The sequence below is a fragment of the Pavona decussata genome, unplaced genomic scaffold (genome assembly GCF_977016875.1).
Source record: "Pavona decussata unplaced genomic scaffold, jaPavDecu1.1 SCAFFOLD_102, whole genome shotgun sequence".
In the NCBI taxonomy this organism is placed as follows: domain Eukaryota; kingdom Metazoa; phylum Cnidaria; class Anthozoa; order Scleractinia; family Agariciidae; genus Pavona; species Pavona decussata.
The window spans coordinates 7,686,734-7,706,838 of NW_028145517.1; the positions used below are offsets into that span (position 1 = coordinate 7,686,734).

Below are 20,105 nucleotides of genomic sequence, written 5' to 3' on the forward strand. Positions count from 1 at the left end.
GTTCCTCAAAATAAATTGTAATAGCAATGTATGTTTGCACTAAATTTGTCCAAGCAAATGATACCTGGATTTTGTTCTGTTAAAAGCTCAGTTTTAAAACACTCAGAGTAAAACTCAATGAGCCATTGCCTGTGGTTCTGATTTGTTAGTTTGTGGATAGAATCTTTCAGATGAAAGCAGACAAGCAGTGCTTTCTTATGGTACTGTTCATTTTTTTCAATATATATTTCAAAATTAATTCTGAGAATTTTCCCCTGATTTGAGCTCTTGAGATTCAAAAGGCTACTCTTCAATACATATTAAGGTTTGACTTAGATGGGGCAGATTGAATGACAAATGTAACAGAATCAAACCCTTAATGACAAAATATTAACAATGTAAATCTGAAACAGAAGAAAGATGTCTTTAGTTGGAAGGTTGTAATAGTTCAAAAGTATTTTAAATAGCACTACCTTGGAGCCCACAGCTTTTCTGGATACATCATTTGAATGCATTTTTCACAAAACAGCTAGACAGTCACATTTAATGTTTAATGCAAATCAATTTATACATTAATTTTTGCTTATCTTATTGACTGGCCAGGGTTTGATACTTAAGTCACTGTATACATGCCAATTAAAACTGCCTTAAGAATGCACCTCTTTCACAAAAATGCAATTAAAATTGTGTTCACCTATAGAACTTTAAATCAATCGATTTATGCCTCAAGGCACGTAGAGCAAGTAAATTTAAATATGTAAAATGGTTTGAAGGAAACAGAGGAAATTGATAACACACAAAGGACCATTTATGGAATAAAAAAATCATTTGTTGTTCTAATACTGTACAAAACGTCAACAGGAATTCAGGAAATGTCTAGAGCACTTAGTGAGGTATTTTGATAATCTTTTGTCTGTTTGTGTACACTGTGTTTTACACAATACAACTTCCTTTTTTGCATTAACCTTATTTACTAAAAAGGGGAAGTGTTTTTATATTTTTTTTAGGATTTTTTTTTTCCTTTGACTTTCTATTTATTTTATTCTGGTTCTGCTTTTCATTTGTTATAGTTATTATTTTTAATGTTTTTAGGGTGGCTGTGTGAACAAAATATTAAAAGTGATTAACATGTCCAGTAACAGCAACAAAAACATTAAAACTACACACATGGCCATTACATGAACTGAAGAGTGAGCAGTTACTAAAAAGAAAAGGTTAGTGCAAAAACATTTTGCAAACAAAAGCAGATTTTGATGTTATGCAAGTAACTTTTTGTAGCACTCACTTGCACTGGCATGCAATCTGCCAATTAAATATCTACAAACCAAAAAACATGACCAAGCAATCAAGAACTCTGTGCAAGAACAACTCAAAAGAAGCTTGCTTGAAAGGCATATTAGTTGAAATCCAAGCCTGTTATAAAGTTATTACAGGTAGTTAAGAACTTACAAGCAAATTTGTTATTTGCCTGTGTGCAGGAGTGCCAAAGCCTATGGAAACAGATGGCTAGTCACAGTACTACAGCTTTCCCTACCAAATGACACAAGACAATCCTTTAAATCACGAATTAAAAACTGGCTATCTTTCAGAAATGTTCCCCATAAACCCAGTGGCTGATCTGGGAGCTACCCTCCCTAACCCAAAAGACTGTAACGCGAAGGACCCAGGTGGACTAAGATATTTTAACTCTTTAGGCCTAGGGTTGCAGCAAAGAAAAACATTAGCAGGCTCATAAATAAAACTAGCTGGCACTTTTGGACTGTGCATCTTTAAAATTAGCCTCAAGTGTTTGTTTTCTGTTGAAATTTCAGCTGGTGAAATTCACTGGGAGCCAGCCAACCCTTAGAAACATCCCTGTCAACCCCAGTGGTGACTAGCACCTACTTTCTCCTTCTATCACTACTTAATCACACATCACGAGAATAAAGCAAACGATCACTGAAGACGTGCTGATTTTAACCAAATAATTCCCCAAATTGTACCTTAGACTAATGAGGAAAATGTCCCTGTTGATACTGGGTCTTGATGATGAACAACATCACAATTCCATATTTACAGTGCGTGATCACGGTACTACCCAGATCTGGTGTGCACTCCTTAAAACATCCAAAGAAATTTTGGATCCGTGCATTATTCTTTCGAAACAGTTTTGATCTTAAACTTATTTTTCATGCCCAATGTGAATTTGGAGTTTCAGAAATGCATACCAGGATTGTGCTTTTTTAACCACTAAAATTGAAGCTGTTGGAACTCAATCAGATTAAGATCTTGGCGTTAAATGACTGTACAGGTGTTGTTCTAAACAACATTAGTTTGGAATTTTGTTGTTGCCCTAAGCCTTTGTGGTGAGACAAAGCATTGTATGTCTTCTGTCTGGTTCCACAGCACTAGAGAAAAACTGCAAGACGTATCATTATATGTTACTTGCCTTTGTTGAAAGAAACTTCATTCTGCTCAAGCACAGCCCCACTTGTTTGTTCAATTCGTATTAGCTCTTCACCACCCAAAATTGTTGGTATTTTAGGTCGAGCAATTCTCCTTGTTCTCTTTGTAACAGGTTCTTTCACCTCTCCGTTCTCGTCATCAAAACTTATCAAGTCACCTTCTGCTACCGGAGATGCCACTGTTCTCAATATTTCATGAGGGTCAGTGTGATCAAACTCTTTTAGCACTCTTTCAGGTGCAAAGGATGGTGATGAATCACAAGCAGAATTAATATCCAATGCCTGAGCTTTTAAATCTGGTGATCGACGAGGTATCTCCGCTGAGTTTATTTGTGCTTTAACATAAGATAATCTCCGAAGTGTAGAAATATTGTCCATTGATGGTGGTGAAGACCTAGAGTCTTGAGAAGACCCTAGAGAAGTCCTTTCATTTTTATAACTGTCATCTCCTTGTGTCACGTCTGCAAACTCGTCCGTTTCCTGGACAATAGACAAAGGTCTGTTTCCTCTTCTAGCCACAGGTTGCAATAAAACATCCCCTGATGTGGATGCACCCTGTTCAGGTCTGGTGTTAGATACAAACAAAACAGGTGCCATGATGGCTGGATTAGGTTCGTGATCATTAGTTCTTTTGTTAGGTTTAACGGGACTAAATGCACTCCGTGATGAGAGAAGCCCACTGCCATCAGTTAGATTATGATGCGATCTCGAATCTCTGTTTTCAATAAGCTCAGGAACAGGCGGCACGGAGTTACACTGTTCCACCTGTTCCTGTGCAACCGCAATGTCAAAAGATTCACTGGTGGTTTCCGTATTCACATGCTCCTCTTCAGGAGCATGGTTGCATTCGCTGTCACTGAAAAGTGATTCTTTACTAGTTTTCCGCACAATACCCTTTGATTTTAGACCAAATGGACTTTTTGATAGCGATGGTGATTCGGTTCCTTGTCTCGCCAAAGAGGTTCTGGTTATATCTTTTGGAGCTGTTTCAGATCTCCCCCTTATTTTAAACGGCTCCTTTTCTTCCGTTGACCTCCTCCTTTGAGGTAGGTTTTCTTTGTTGTTGAGTTGATCATCAGTAAAAGAAGTGAACGATCGTATTTGGATCTTTTTCACCTTCGATACACTTGAACCTCTGGGAGACACCAGCGGTGACTGATTCCTAGCAGCAAGGTCGCCTGATAATCCTGCTCCTTCTAGAGAACTTACAGAAGTCAAACTACTCGACCTCAGCTTACTAGAGGTACTCCGGAACTCCTTGAAGCTAACGAAAGACCCAACATCGGGCTCCTCGGGCGAAAACTGCGTCCTTCGTTTTCTGTACGAGTACGCGCTATCGGAGGCCGACAGCTCGCCAACGCTTTGATTTTCGGATTCGCTGGTGTTGTCCTCGCCATAGACACTTGAACCAATCGACTTATTGGACGGTTTTCGTCTAATACGCCGTCTGCGTTTGAGAGACGTGTCAGATGAGGAAAAACTTTCCGATTCTGTAGACGAGCCTTGGCTGTCCGTAGGAGATTCGGAGTAGGACGAAGTAGAAGTTGAACGCCGCGAAACATTTGGTCTATTCGATCCCGAAAACTTTACGTCGTTGTAAACAACGTTGACGCCATCTTTGCTGCGTCTCCCTCGCGATCGCGTGTAATGGAATTCGCTGCTAGCAGCCCTGTTTCTCTGCTCGTCGCGAAGACGATAGTTATTTTCTTGGGTAGCATTCCATTGCATTTCTGTTTCTCCTTGGCGTTTACCGCGCAGTCCTTTAGCGTGTCTGTTCGCCGGGGATTTGTGGAAAACCGAATCGGTGGTATTATTAGAGTCTCGGGGAAAGGCGTTTAGGTCGGATGAAAGAGTCGAAGGATAAGCAACATTTTGTCCATAGTTGTAGACTGAAGGGGGCGGAAATGGTGTCCGGCCGGCTCGGTCACCTCGCTGAGCTAACTGCTCACTTGCTGGTATCCCCGGAATGTTATCCATAAACTTGGTTCTTTCCAAGTCTGCCGTATGCTTGCTAGCGTAAGGATTCGAAGGGGCTTTAGGAGAATAGTCCTGTGTGTTTCTCGAGGCCGGGTATTGCGCCGATGAGACATAATCTAGCGTTTGTGGCAAGCTCTCGCTGCCTTTCGCAGAAGCCGCGTGAATGCGAGCTTTGGAAATTTTTAATGACTGAGCCTTTTCATTTGTTTTTCCGTGCGCTTTTTTGTGCGAAGTACTCACTTCCGTTGGTTCTGGTTCACTAGTTCCACTGCGAGATCTGTGAACCCCTCGCCCTTCTCTCCCTTCGTGCCGTCCTTCGCTTCGCGATCGCTGCTGTGTCGTGCTTCGTGCAAGCGATCTCCCTGTTTCGGCGTCAAATTGAGTTGTGCGCGTGGACATAATTGTTTAGAGTTTGAAGCAATCCAGTTCAAGCCTCAGGTGTTCCAGGTAGTCCGTAGAGTTACAAATAACCACATAAATATCCGACCCGAAGCTGTAATGTTTACCAGTTAGAGTTCTCCTGCTCCACCTGCGCTGACCGGACGAGCAATGCTCCAGATTCCGCGACATTACACTTCCTTCCTTCGCATATTTACGGTGAATCAAGCAGTTTTGAAGCGCTTCAGCGGGCCAACCAAGAAATCATTTTACGTTTGATGTTCGACTCGGGCTTATGTCATGTAAATCGCCGTCGCCAACGTCAGGAACCTTCGAGGGAAACAAAACACTCTGTCACAATGTTTTATGGGCAAGAGGCATTCACGCGTACACAAATTTACCCTTGATGTGAAGTTATTCCACGCTAAAATTAGCCTACAGGGCAGTAATCTGATACTCACCCCGTGCGTTCTTTGATTGACAAGCGGGGGCACGGGGTAACGCGGCTCCAATCCGATCATTCGATCAACGTCGCTTAAAGATTCTGAAAGTCTGGTGAATGGAGCCTAAAGACTTCACAACTCATCAGATTTACTGCCTTAATGCTGCAAGTTTAATTACTGCCGGGCGAATCACGAGCGCAAAATCTGACCGGAAATGCGCATGTGAAAAGCTTCCGAAGTTTTCAGTCAGCTAAGCCAGCGAATTGGCGCCCGTTAGCAAACAAAGAGGGAAGCATATTTTATCCGACTAAATAATGTTTTGACTGCACTGTTTTAGCAGGTCACTTGCAGTATCAAAGAGGGGTGTCAAGGCTATTCTTCTCCAGGAACAAAGGCATTTTATTGTTATTGGGTCTTCTTTAAAGGCTGCAGTATTGTTTTCTCTAGGCCAATCACCGCTAAGCCAAGGGTGCAATCAAAGATAGCTTTGAGAAAAACCGAATTCGTATTACTCCACAATTAAAACTCTATTCTGCATAATGCCTTAATTAAAGAGGCATTCTTCGCCACGATTGGTTCGTTGTGCCAAAGCTAAGCTAATTAGTCGATTATTATTTAACAATCGTGATTCATTGAAAAGTTTTTAGTCGCCGGAAATTCTTCGCAGTTCTGTTCGCTGGTTCTCTTACTAAGTGGCTTAGGCTAGACTCGTCTTGTGAGGAAAATGACCCAAATTCACAATAAAAACAAAGAAAAGCCCCCCTACTTGCGACGTCTGATAAAAATTTAGTACTAAACACATTAAAAACTACAACGCAAGAGTGAAAAAGCCACAAGAAGAAGCAAAAAGAAAGACCTGCTAAAGAGATTAATTTCACGGGTATGTATAACATAAATATTGGTTAAGTAAAAAGTGGTTATTGGCTAAGTGCACCGCTTCCGAGAGCTCGAGAGGTCATTAGACAAAACACCAAAGTGTCAAGTAAAAGGCAACGATAGAACAGGAGACTTTTCTTTTCGTTCTCTTTACTTGCTCGTCGTAGAAATTCATAGTAGACGTTGGAATACTCCCATATTTCCCAACCTTTTTGTCGGGGAGCGAAGTAAACATTGGTTAAATATTAACCTTGGGGTTATCGTCAGAGTATTACAGATACTGAAGACTCTCACATTCCATTCTTGTTTGGATTAAGTTTCATTGTTGGCGCAAATTTGTATTCGTAGTGTTCTGTGGCAGATACTCAAGATATAGCGAGTAGTCCACCAGCGGTGTTGTTTGTATCGTGACGACGAGTTTACGGAAACACCTGATGGTCCTCTCAGCCTGACGACACCATCTATTTGTTTAGCAATGTTTATTTTCCTTTAAATTTCCTCCCCGTAGCTTTCCTTTGTTAATTTATTAACAAGAACCCGAATAATTAAATCGCAGTTTGACGTGCAGCTGTATTTGGCTGATCCGTGACTACAGCGCGCGTGTATTATCAGCATGACAGAGATCTATTGAAAACGGAAACATTTGACAGGCATTACTGAGATGCCAATTGTCGCCCAACAATCACGCGTGGATCAGGTGGTCGCGCGAAATACACGCACGTGTCGCGAGTGTTTCACCGTGACCACTGAATGCAAACGGTAAATGCAGGTTTGCAGGCTGACAAACAATGCATTTAGACTTGCATCGCGCGCGACGTTTCCGCTGATCCGGTTTTCTTGATACGTAGTACGACAATGAGCTGTCGAGGTTGTAAATATTTCAAAGCATAAATGACTCGGAAAACGGCGTTTTTTAGAGACCGATCCAACGTTTTTTTGTCCTGCACGCATCCAATGATTTCATGATGGCCATGCCAGGTGCCGTGACGATCGAGCAAATAGAGTCGATATGAGTTTGCCAGTCTTTACAGAGCAGTATTAAAGCACCCGTAGGAAACGGTTTAATGTTTGAATGGTTTGGAGAAAAAGTACTTTCTGAGTATTACCATGATTCTACGCCTATCTGTTCTGAGAGAACTGAGACCCAAGAGTGAAGACTGTAATTTGTGAAAGAAAGAAAAAAAAGAAAGAAATGGATGCTATCAGTGGCTACTTAGTGTATCTGTGCAACACAATTTATGTGACCATTGAAGTGATAGCAGAGTAGTGCTTTCCTGTTCATTATTCTGTTCAGGGTTTGTGACGGCTTTTCCTGTGGTGCTGTTTATTATTGGTCGATTCTAACTTTTGAGTCTGTGGGTGAAATCCTTCAGTGTGACTTTTCAAGTGATTGTGGTGCTGTTTGTTGTTGTTGTATCAGATGGTTCTGACGCTCTTGCCTCTAGATGAAAGCGTATTAAAGTGAACTGAGTGTGACCATTCAGATGAAAGCTTCTGAGTCGGTATTGGGAAATTGAGACCAGGAGAAAAAGGAAAGATGGTTTGGACAAACACCGAGTGTGGCTCACGCCGTGATGATAAGGAAATAACGTATCCGACGGAAACGGATTTTACTGTAAAAACATAAGGAACGAGTGTGATTTAAATAGCCGATAAATCGGGTTTATGCCACACTGGATGTTTTGCACTATTAATATTTACATCTCTGTTGAATTTGAAAGTATTTGTGAACGTGTCAGCTACTGGGTCACTAGTTTGAAGAATTTTATTTTGCAACTGAAAGGTGACCAAGAGTTCAATCTCCACTCCACAAGAGCACTGCTCCGTATTGTTTGAAAATAGTACACAGTTTGATTTCATCCAGACAGCGAAAATCGCTGAAAAGTTAGAACCACCTGACCTTGTATAGCATCATATATAATAAACAGCACCACAGGAAAGTACTGAAATGGCCTCACTTCAAAATACAGGCTTAAAACCACCCTGGGCAGGATGGCAAACAGCACCACAGGAAATTAAAACTTTCACTTGAATTGTTAAACTTTCGGGTTTCATCCAGGGATTGGAAGGTTTGAGCCACCTTGTACAGCTTGCATAACTGAAATTGCACCGCAGGAAAGTTCTGCTCATTAGCTCAGTTCCATTTGAATGATCTGAATGAATGATGATCAAACTGGGATTTCATACTCAGACTCAAAAGCTAGAGTGACTTTACACAAGAAGTTCTTATTTACATGACTCTGGAACGGAAACAGCCAAAAGGACTGTCGATTCTCCATGATACGAACGCACAAATAAAACGGACGCTCATTTTAGCTTTAAACTGAAAACATTATGCAACACTTTGCACGGTGAGGCGCACGTTCAGTGCTCGTTTTACCCGTGATCTGTCACGCGATTTGAGGCAGACACGGAGGTGGCAAGGTGAAAAATTAAATTATCGCTTATTAAACGCCTTCCTATGGACTCAGGGCGTCTAACGAAGGTTCTAGTTTGTATCGAAAACTTTTTTTTGAGAGTCGCAAATTCATAACATAGCTCGGTTGCCTGAAGCACGCTAAACACCCTCCTGAACATTTTTTGTCTCTTTCCGAGAATTCATCCAATCTAACTAGAGAGTGTGAAAACTGCAAGCAATGACTGTTTGCTGCCTAAAATAGCCTGATAAACAGAATATTCCATTATTAAAATCTACAGTTACCTAAGATTTAACAGTCCCGATGATTTCTGTCATTCACCGGCTTGGTGAGTACATCTGATAGAAGAACCTTTCTTGCACCTTCGAGTATCTACAGCACAACAACAACTCGGACAGTGAACAGAAAAGCAGGTTCATTTAGTTCGAGCTTCTCTCATTCGTTCTAAGGATGTTCGTAGCGACAGAGCGCGCGCGCAAAGGAACAATCGTGCGCGCGGCCAATATTCCGCGTTGATTGAAACAAGATCGGACTGTTGATAGCCCAGAAAAGATCATTCGCACCAAAATAGCAACGAGTAATTGCAAACTTGTGTTTGCTCTGTCAAATGAAAGATAATGAACCAAGAATAGGAAAGGCATGATGATTAAAGACTGAAGCAAGCTGAGCCGAGCCGGAAGTGAGGGGAGGAACGAAATTGAGATTCTCTTATACCATTTATATACTGTACATGGCATGCTAGCAAGAAGTAAAATATATCAAACACGAGGTGTGTTTCATCAGATATCCAAACACTGAGAAGTAGGTTGAAAAAACGAGGCGCAGCCGAGATTTTTTAAACGACTTCGAGGTGTTTGGATATCTGATGAAACACACTTTTGAGTGTTTGATATGGCTTCTCAAATGATCAATAATTCTTGGAGAAATTCAAGGCTAAAGTTGGCAAAATTTTATGGTAATTAGGGTCACATATCCAAACCTCGGTCACGGTGGTGATTTTCTTTGTTTTCTCTTGATGAATTATTAATGGTTTGAGAACACATGTGGCAAAAACAGCATTAAGGTTTTATCACGTGGCTGCTTTGTTTCGTAGTTAGGTTATCTACGGTTCCGGTTAGGGTTTAACCCTGAGGAAGTTCAAGACTTCATTAATCAGCGATTATTGCTGAAAAAGAAACCGCTCGCCTCTGGAATGTACTGTCACATTGATTTAGCGAGAATTTCGTCCGCAGTATCCTGGGCCGTTAAAACCAGTGCGTGAACAGGATAAAACATGTACTAAAATGTGTTTCATTTGAATCAGTAAAATCACTTTAGTGATGTCCACTGAATTCAAAAGGTGCTGTGGTAGAAATGGAGTACAAGGCATAATAAACAGCACCACAACAAAGTACTTTCCGTTGTGGGCTACTCATTACTTACTCTTCATGTCATTTCTTGTCACGGGTCCACAAACTTAACGCCAAGAACCACCTTAAACGGCATAATAAACAGCATCCGGATAACATGCTTGTTTGCTTGTTTATGAAATAGCTTTTATATATCGTCACACGCGCTGTCTGAGTTTTTTTTTTTTTTTTTTTTAAAGCACCAGAATGGAGAGCTACCCAGTTTTGTTTAACAACTGGAATCCAATTATAGAGGTTTGATTGGCGTGGCGGCCACAGCAATTATACCATGTTCGAGAAATAACGGCCATTAAATCGTCTTCTTTTATTTCCGTTTGCAAAATGAAATCACCAAGATCTAGCAATATCCCTTGATCGTTTTCAATAAAACAGTGGTATTCTTGGATATGGAATGATTCAGTATCGACAACTCGACGGCGCCTCATACGATCGTGGACTACCAATCATCTCACGGTATACAAGGCGCGCTCGTCAATACCGCCGTAGATCTAATAAAGTAAAATAAAGGATCTAAACTGTTTTCGTTGGTTCTAGTAAGCCAGTCATGAACAGACTCAATTAACAGACACACAGAACATTATTAAAGTTCAGGATTAGTCTGGCAATCATCATCGTACGCCGGTGATTTTAAAAGCCAGCGAGGCCCTGAGGAATTATCAGCAGTGTTAAAAAAACTGACCAAAAAAGGATGATCCGTTTTCAAATCACTTTTTCTTCTGGGTTTGAAACGCGCTCTTCACAGACAGCGTAGAGTTCATGTCTGCGTACTCCTATATGTAATTGCTAAAAGAGAGCGCTAGTTGACCAATCAGATTAAAGGATTCAGAGGATTTAACTCTACTGTTAGGATTTTCGACACGCGAGCATTGGGAGTTCGTGTTGACACAAAGAACTTATCGGAAACTCTAACCGTGTGCATGCCATACGGTAAAACAATTTTCTTATCGTTATGCCAGTAACTCTTCAGCTGATTTCATTTATACACTAAACGTTTAACTTGTTATCTGTAAAACGTTTCTTTTTGTTTCATAGTGAACCCATGTTAAGCGTCCCAACCAAGTTTAAAGTTTACCATATTATAAGACCATACAATCTTGATCGAATTGTATTCTTGACGCCGGCCGGTAGGAACGCTTGACCCGCTGGTCGCTTCACTAAGGAAGTGCTATCGCCAATTTTAGCATGATGGGTTGAATGTGAAAAAAAGTACTTGACTGACAGGAAGGAAGTCAACTAAAAAAAACAAAACATACCCAGCCCAATTTTAGACACAGTCTGCCCTCAGGGCATCCCGCGTAATTATGGAATAGGGTCTGTAGAATATACAACACTAGATAGCTTCACGGATAAATGGCAATAATGCGAGTTCGTTTTTGAAGAACGATGGTTGGCACAACTGATGTATTGGAGTCATACGTTTTATGTCTGTAAGAACTGAAACAGTACTAAAATGTCGCTACCGTGTAGCATGAAAATTTTGCGGGTTCTAATTTTTGCGGATTTTGCGGATTGAGCTCGATCCGCAAAATTTTGTTCCCGCAGAAAATAATACCCGCAAAATAAAACGCCGCAAAAATTAACTCCCTTCAGTCAAATTAAAAACTCCGCTAGTGGCGCTTCTGCAGCGGCCTACACAGAAGTGCAGAATTTCAACTGAACAAGAGTGTTATTATTATCGACTGAGTCTGTCAGTCATTGCGTTACAGTAGGGCATAGTTTTCCATAATTTTAGCAGGCCGCTCCCAATTAGGTCTCGAAAAGTTATATATGCTACATATGCTAGCTGCATCTTTCACTCGAAATCCCCTCTGTATGCCTAGAAAGGTTTCAACTACGGTAATTCAAACATTCATACTGCTTTCTTAAAAAATAATGTACGGTAAATGCGGTGGTGGCAAACCGTATTAACCGTGTTTGGCTGCGAATGGTAGGGGTAGGCTTTTTGTTTTGTTGTTGTTCAGTCCCTTTGCGCAGTAAGGTATTAAAGTGATATGTCTCTAATATGTAATTAGAGTGAACTGTGACTTAATTGACCGTGCAATAAAACTATTCAGGTTTCTTCCATCAAAATATTCTGTTACTTGAACCAGAGCATCGCAAAAATTAGTTCCCAGAAGAAATTTCAATCATCTCGAACCGCAAACATTTGTTCCCGCAAATCACAAAAAATCGCCAATCCGCAAAATAAAACTCCCGCAAAATTTTCATGCTACACGGTATGACTATGTTGCAACGATGGCATTTTCCGAAGGCTCAATGCGTTTACAATATTTAAATGAAAAAAAAAAGTCTAAAGATCACTACAAACGTGAAAATTGACTGAATATTCTTGTATTAATATTAACAATAAAGTATACAATCAAGTAACAAGCTAAAAACGACGGTTTAAAAAGATGTCTTTAAGCATGTTTAAGCGCCCTTTGAATGTTGAGACTAACTCTGAAGTTGAATTTAGAATAAGTACATAGAAACTCTAATGAGAAAAATGTAATTTTTATCTGAATGGTCTTGCTCTTTTGCAAAATTGTCATTATTGATTCTTATTTAAAGCAATAACGTAGCCTTTTAGATCACCGCTATTGTTTACGAGAATGCTGTGAATACTTTAGGTCCTGGCTATTTTTAAGTTGGTCAATCATGATCAGATAACAAATAGGTCCTAAAATAGAATGAAACACTCAAAATAACAAAGTTAGACGATAGAAAAACACAAGAGAAATAATTAAGGGGCACATGGCAATGGGGGATGGCCCAGACATGACGATATTCAGCTGGATAACAAGAAAAAACCTTATGTTTTGCACCGACAGTCTAAACAAAGATTAGGTCGATCACTTTAGAAACGCATTCCACAAATCTAATGAAAGCCCTTTTGTTTCATGGGCGTGTTGTTTTCGAGTAAGAATACTCTGAAAATAGTTTGCTATGAATAGAATGTCAAAAAAAAAGTTTTGTGGTAGTAGGAAGAATTGTAATCTGTTTTCGGGAAAAGTTGTTGTTTTGTCGAGTTACGGCAATATGTAGAAGTTCATCTCCGGAGGAAACCCGGTTTTGTAACATTTCAAGTGTGACTCATCCTGCCCTCCCCCAGTGGGTTAGGCTTCCATTTAGGTTTGGTGGTTCCCTGATTTCGTGCATGTAGATAGCCGGAGACCTACATTAATCCCCGGAGGGTACTCCTCGGGATTTTTGGTTGCGGTTTTGTGGCTCGGTTCCCCAAACCCTGACCCTATTTCAGACCAAAATATGTAATTTTCCGGTACCTTTTTCAGACCTTTCCTCTAAAATTCATACCAATTTTCAGACCTGGTTTCAACAATCCATACCCGTTTCTGTAAAATCTATACCCGTTATGAGACCAAAACGGCTCAAAAACCACACCCTTTGAGGCCTACATACCTATAAAGTCACCCGGGGGCTTTCATCTCAAAAAGTTTCCGACAAAAAATGTCTAATTTTTTTCCGTCCGAATACAAACACAGTCTAAACATTTTAGCGTAAGAACATGCTTCGATTAATTATATTTGTCCGAAGCTTAACCTTTGAACATTACAAGTCGGAATGTTTTCGTAGTTAAAGTATTTAGTAGATTGTAGGACCACAATTTGCGTCTGCTTTTAGTGTCTAATGCCGCTTAGCTTGGCGTTTTCAACGCACACAATTTTAAAATAAATAAGACGTCAAAATTAAAGTTCGAAAAGTTTTCTTTTGGAGTAAACCTGTTTTGAAAAGGTTCCTAGTATGACAGCAAATGAGACCTCAAAACATCCAGTGATTTAAGTTTTAATATGAGATGCATTGATGACTCAATTTGTTTTGACTAGTACAACCTTCCCTTCTTGAAAAGGCGCCAGACTTTAAAATCAAATTATTGAAGTTTTCATCAGGAATAGGCCTAGTAAAAATCGACTCTTCAAACAACATTTAAGAATGTGCAATAATCTTGATTACCCCAATTGTCTTGATAGTGTAAGTCTTTCCGATGCAAAGTAAATTATCTCTTGAGGGAGAAGTGCGTTGGACTTCTCTGATCTACGGCACACGAAAAAATACATGTAGAATTTTTACGTGAGCTTTGGTTTGAAGGGGGAATGCCCTTATAGTCCTATTGACGAAATAGTTTTCATAATCGCTTTAAAACAAGTCTTTAAAACACGTCTGCATACCAAAACGCATGATTAAATTTGTCTATCTTCCTGTTTAGATTGAGTCGTAAAAAGATGAACAAGTTTGTTTAATTCTAGAATTCATTAAATAAGTTGTCTGGAATGGAACCGATCCAGTATGCATTGACATTCTTCACGTGGTTTCAGCATGACGAGATTTAAAATGAAGTAATTAATATAAAAATATTTACAGAATCAAGACACAGCGATCAAATACCCTGTATCTGTAAATTGAAATAATGGTTCGTTCGTTTGTTGACACAATGAACAGGGTCATAGAAAAGGGCCTCAACTATATCGCAATCAAATGGTTTGTTTGTAAAGAACAGTACTCAATAAAAGGCCAATATGTCGCTATAACTTTATCGCTTCATTGTTTCAGTCCTTCTGAAGTAAGCTAATATAGTTTCATCGGTTCGGTTTCTTTAGCTGAAAATTTAAGTGGCAGAAAGTTTTAGGAAAAACAGAATCTTATTCCCTGACTTCCGTACTATCCCTTGCAGCAGTTCTGTCTCGTCACGTAACGCTCCTCCCCACATCGTTGCGTGGCGAGACACAGAACGGCTTCGAGGGATCGGGAGACTATTTCCGTACTGGCCTTGCCGCACATAAAGGACAAATTTGCCCTCTCTCTCTCATTCTCGACCCAAGAGCCTTTCGGCTTGACTACGTAAGACGCATAGGCCCTGGAAACTCTGCGCAACCGAAGCCAAAATCTGGCTATTTGGGTCTCAGGGCGCATGCCTCATGCTCCAAAACCTAAATGGCGTCGCTGGTTGAAAAAGCGGTAGACTTTGCCTCAGAAAACAAAAGGTGTTCCGTTTTCCAGTGTTGCCAACTGAATTCTGGCTGATGCTTCATCAAAGGAAACTCTTGTTTAACTCTAGCTTTTCTTTGATAACTAAATCTAATTTTCCGAGGGCGTTCTGAAAGGCTAAATACTGACCGAAATGATCCGTTATGTGACCCTGAGTGATATAATTTACCAGTATTGTGTTTTTTGAGAAAAACTGCAAAGAATATTTAACAACGTCGTGTCACGCTCCACAGCCTGAGAGGGCTTTAGGTGCATCCCGTCGTCGATCAGCCATTCTTGTCGCTGGAACTAATTTAAGTCGTGTCCACTCGTTTTTTGTTTTTTTTTTTTTTTTTTTTTTTGCAAGCCATGTTTTCCTCGGTCAAAGTACCTTCAGTGGCTCAAAAGTGAAATTAGTCTTAGAACACTGAGAAGAAAATATTCAGAGCTTTCTCAAAAGAAGAGCAAACCATTATCAGTGTTTAAAAGCGATTTCATTTGTCTGTTACACATTGGATAAAATTGGACAATTATTTCAAATTTCAATCCATTTCTTCCATCCTGACGTTCTGCAGCGAAACATTATCAACTCCAGTTTATTTCAACTGGCAGAGTAATCGTTAACGAAGACTAGACAATTATTTTAAATGTACTCCGTCGTTACAAATAGTTTTATGGCTGTCCAGAGTAACACTAAAATAGGTGACAAGTGTGTCTTTAAATTAAGGCGGTTTGAAAGCCGGCGGAAGGGCAGAAAGAGGCTTCCGTATACTTGATCAAAGAATGTCGGGTGGAGGCAAGGGTGGAAGCGTGCCGCCCGAAGCAGATATTCCGACAAAGGAACTCTGTACCTTTTTAGACTTCACGCCGAACATGTTGTAGTAGTCCATTTCACTCAGAAGTTCAAAAATCTTTACCCTATCTCAAAATTCCTTCCATATTTCAAATCGAGACATTATTGTATAGCTCAAATATGAGAGAACCTTCCTCACTCAACCCTCACCCCCCTCCCCAAGTGAGCACGAGCATTTTACGCCCCGTCGCGGATTAGAAATCCTATTAACAAGTTATTGAATGCACTGAGCCAGAAACAATAGAGAAGTACAGTAACAGACAGACAGTGTCCCTCTTTAGGAACAATAGGTTTATGAGTTCATGGGGGTAAACAGGCCAGCCACACACGGAACTTTCTTGGGTGCAAGCCGAGAATTTACGCCAAAAAAAATGAATGTATCTTTATATTTGCTACGTGGTACACAACACGAATTTCATGGCGGTGAATTGGACTACAGAGATTTTAAGCGGCCATTCTCCGATTTAATTTAAAGTTGATAGATTTTTAGTAAAATTTTCACTTGGTAAAGAGGGAAAACATTAGAAAGTACTGCGCAATAGCTTTCAACGCAATAATATTCACTCGTACTCGGAAACGAAGTTTATCCACAACGTAAACAGCGGAAAAACCACATGCAGCATAAACCGCACCACCGGAAAGTACTGCTTAGAATAGTAGCTTTTATTTGAATGGTCACACTTTAGGATTTCAACCACAGACTTGCATGTTAGAACCACTGACCTTGTATAGCATAATAAACAGCACCACAGGAAAGTACTACTCAGAAGCTTTCCGATTGAATTGTCACACTTTAGGATTTCAACCACGGGCGTACCAAACTTAAGACAAAATTCAATATTCCAAAAAAACTACGGATTCGCACGCATACGAACGGAGACAATGGAACAAAAAATAACGTTTTGTTTCTTAAAGATACCTTCACTGTATATAAGTCTCGTTTCCCATAAAAACCACGTCAAAGAATTGCAGTAGTGTGAAAAGATATCCGTTCATTTATGGCAGAGGAGAGCTGTCGATTTTTTTTTCTCTTTAAGAAGACAATGTTGGAAAATTCCCAGCAGATAACGGAACTGTGATGACCCTTGTCCCTTGAATAACAGGTCGTGATTCTTCATATGTCTGTTGATGTTTTCAAAGTTTAAGCTTGTCTTGCACTCTGCCTTCTCGACCTGTAACGCTAGTCCTTTATATATTCGCTTGGGTTGAACTTGAGATTTTTTTTTCCATGCATCGTAAAAGATTTCCAAAAATCAGCACAAGTGTCTACTTGCTTGCACAACATTCATGTAAGTTGGCAACGTTGACCTACCCTTTTCTTACTCTATTTTGTTCTACTTACCAGCCTCGTATATAAACTGCTACATCCTATAAAATGCGTCGGTTTGCAAATTTGTCCCGTACTCTGCCTTCTCAAAAGCGAAGAAATCAACTCTTCAAAATATGTCTCGCACTCCAGACAGTTAAAATTATTTGCATGCGAAAGATCTCTTCCTTCCCTGATGATGGATGGTGATGTAGTACAGAAACTGTTGTGCTACGTCATAAGAGTGCGGACTACCACAAAGTGTTCGTTGAAATATTTATGTCACGTGATCACTTTTGACCAATAGCGAAATTTTCATTGTCCGGTATGTGATTATCGAGCTAGTGAGGTACTTTATGACGTCACAAGCCTAACAGATGGCTGTGGTGTGTGAAAACGGAACAAAATTACCATCTACATATACTGGACAGCAATAAAAATCGTTTTAAGATCTTAAATCGTACAAAAAAAAAAGTCCCCAACTGGACCACCCAAATAATCTAATGAATAAAGATAAGATTGTCACGCCTGGAAATTCTACGAAATCTTTCCTGGGAACTTGTATAGTATGCATTGAAACGTTATACTGACATCATGGGATTTACACAGTCAATCTTCTTCTAGATTTGTTTGCAATCCGAACCAAATCCCGCAAAAGATTCATAACCACAAATGAGCCGCGAAAATCCATTCCAAAAATGCCATTATATTCAAGTATGCTGTGTTAAAGTACTAAAACCTGGAAAACCCGGCTAGCTTAGATCTCATAATTCTTTAAAACGGCGGCAGTATCTGAAAGGTCCTTTAAATCTCTCATTTTCTGTTGTCGTTTATTTTCCTTAGACAAGAAACTTTTCGCCACCATTTCTCTATCATTCTACCCAGGGCAGGGTTGTTCGAAACCCGATTGAAGCTAATCCACGATTAAAAGATAACCTTGGTTTTCAGTGCGCTCGTTAAAACTATTTTAAAGTCTAATTTTAAGCTAATGGTAAGGAAAAGTCAAAGATGAGGGAGAAAATCTTTTTACAAAAACCTTTATTGTTTAGTAATTAAACTCGAATCAAAGTTCTCGTTAATCCAGGATTACCTTAATCGGGCTTTGAACAACTAGGCCCAGGTCAAGATGTACTGAGATATGAGTACTGACGAACTGTCAGGGAAGCCTAACACCTTATCTAGGGTTAGCCTGCAATGGACAACGGCATTCAGCTGTTATAATAGGTAGAATAACTAAAATATTAGATAGAATAGATTAGTTCTGGGATTAGTATGGGTGCATAGACCCAATGCAAAAATGGCTGCCATTTTAATATTCTTTTGTCTACATTCAAATTGGCCTCACTAGCCTCGTTCCTGAGTTCAAATATCAAAAGAATATTTTACGTTGGACGAGGCTGTGAGGCAAATTAGAATAAAGACAAAAAAATATTAAAAAATATCTGCCTTTTTGCATTGGGTGTATTTACTCGCTGAAGCCGGATTAACCGTGAATATATAAGTAAATGAAGTATGACCTATTGCTATGGGAAAATGATCTACTTGTTGTGGAACAGTCCACCAAATGAAGCTGCAAGCACGAACACTTTCTAATTTCAAATCCAGCTGTCGTGGTATTCCGCCACTAGCCCGGTTGTTCGAAAACCGATCAATGCAATGCTAAGCAGGCCCCGATTAAAAGTTAACCGAGGTTTTCATCTCGCTCGCTAAAAATGTTTTTAAAAGCTAATTTCTAGCTAACGGTAAAGAGAAGTCTTAGTCAGATCTGAGGAACAAAAAGCTTTTTCAAGAGCCTTCATTGTTTTGTAATTAAACTCGAATCAAAGTTCACGTTAACCCAGGATTAGCTTAATCGTAGGACTTTGAACAACTGGGTTCTGATTCTGGACGCATTTTCGGATGTGATTGTCTTTCACGACATGAAAACAATTAGAAATAGGCAATTAGTCCGAAATTGTGCTGATTTAGCTTACGATCACTAATTTACTTTTCAAAGCACTCAGATCGCCAAGACGCAAAATCAAGATTGAGTACTTTCGAAGCTCGCATGCGAGTTGCCTGCGTGGGTGTCTCGCGCGATTATCAGCTTTTAGCACCTGCCTAAACTTCCGCTATAACTTGATATAAATAGAGACTGTTGGTACGGGTTCAAGGTCAAATGAAGGGATCCACCCTGTTAGTGTGCTCGCACTGTATCAATATGGATCTCAAATGAAGTCATCACATTTCACCAGGCCACTTTATCTCTGTTGTTATTGCTTTTCTATTTATTCCCCTAATTAAAAGTACAGTACTATAAACTAATTGATTAAAAAGATTTCCTTAACGGCTTGGGACTGTCGAAACGCAAGGGAAAATGGACTCAGGGACTGACGGGACTTTGCTTCCGTTAATTCAAGCTCAGTCAAAGTCGATAATCGAATTCGCTTGGATAACTGTTCAAACTAAACAAGCCGTCGTCGAGTTGGACATGAATCGATACCTGTGAGTTGGGTCACTAAAATTACCTCGAAAGAGACATTCATTATTGTTTGGCAGTATTGCTGTAACAACCGCCCGAAAAATAGATAAACAACAACATACCTGGCGAAAAAATGCAAACAAGTGATTTCCTTCACAGGTTACTACACCATCGGAGACATGTAATCCTACCTTGAGCTATTCCTGTGCCCCTATAGTACGCTGAAATCCATATACGGTATAGCCTCCACAGCTGGCTTCTTTGAGCAGATGCAAACCGCTTTATAACTCAACTTATTCGACTGAGAATTTACAAACACTTGACTTATGTCAGGAGTCTGATGGCCAACTAATTATGTCACGCGCGGGCGGCGCATGAGTGTAAACCAAAACTTGTGGTCTCTTCACCAGGCTCGGCTTACTATAATTAGTCTGGTCGGGGTTCACCTATTTTAACACGGCAAGTCTAACAATAGCGGCCTGTGGCATCGTGCATATCCAAGACCGGGTGGGGAGGGGTGGGGGTAGATATGTGTCACTTTTGGTTATTGAGCCAGTTTGGTGATGAGTTTGTCTGAAATGGAATAATACTGTTTCCTGC

At 40.0% G+C, this 20,105-nt stretch overlaps 1 protein-coding gene and 1 long non-coding RNA gene across 6 annotated transcripts in view; one reads left to right on the forward strand and one right to left on the reverse strand.

Annotated features, from left to right (window-relative positions):
• The window catches only part of LOC146472042 (uncharacterized), a 61,672-nt gene that overhangs the window by 21,804 nt on the left and 19,763 nt on the right, over positions 1-20,105 (reverse strand). Inside the window, exons 1-2 of one of the 3 annotated variants that reach the window (XM_085120586.1) lie at positions 19,697-19,822; positions 2,408-5,108 (exon numbers count right to left, since the gene is read on the reverse strand). In XM_085120586.1, the coding sequence (XP_084976712.1) occupies positions 2,408-4,799 (2,392 nt within the window). In that variant the 5' untranslated portion in view covers positions 4,800-5,108; positions 19,697-19,822. Of the gene's footprint in view, positions 1-2,407; positions 5,109-8,798; positions 8,998-19,696; positions 19,823-20,105 lie in introns of those variants that run through there. The other 2 variants (XM_085120584.1, XM_085120585.1) reach the window with 2 other exon arrangements.
• Positions 1-20,105, forward strand: part of LOC146472043 (uncharacterized) — an 87,293-nt gene that overhangs the window by 17,931 nt on the left and 49,257 nt on the right. The window contains exon 4 of one of the 3 annotated variants that reach the window (XR_014866753.1): positions 1,072-2,211. The exons of the other annotated variants lie outside the window; for them this stretch is intronic. This is a non-coding gene — a long non-coding RNA (uncharacterized LOC146472043). Of the gene's footprint in view, positions 1-1,071; positions 2,212-20,105 lie in introns of those variants that run through there. 3 annotated transcript variants of the gene reach the window in all.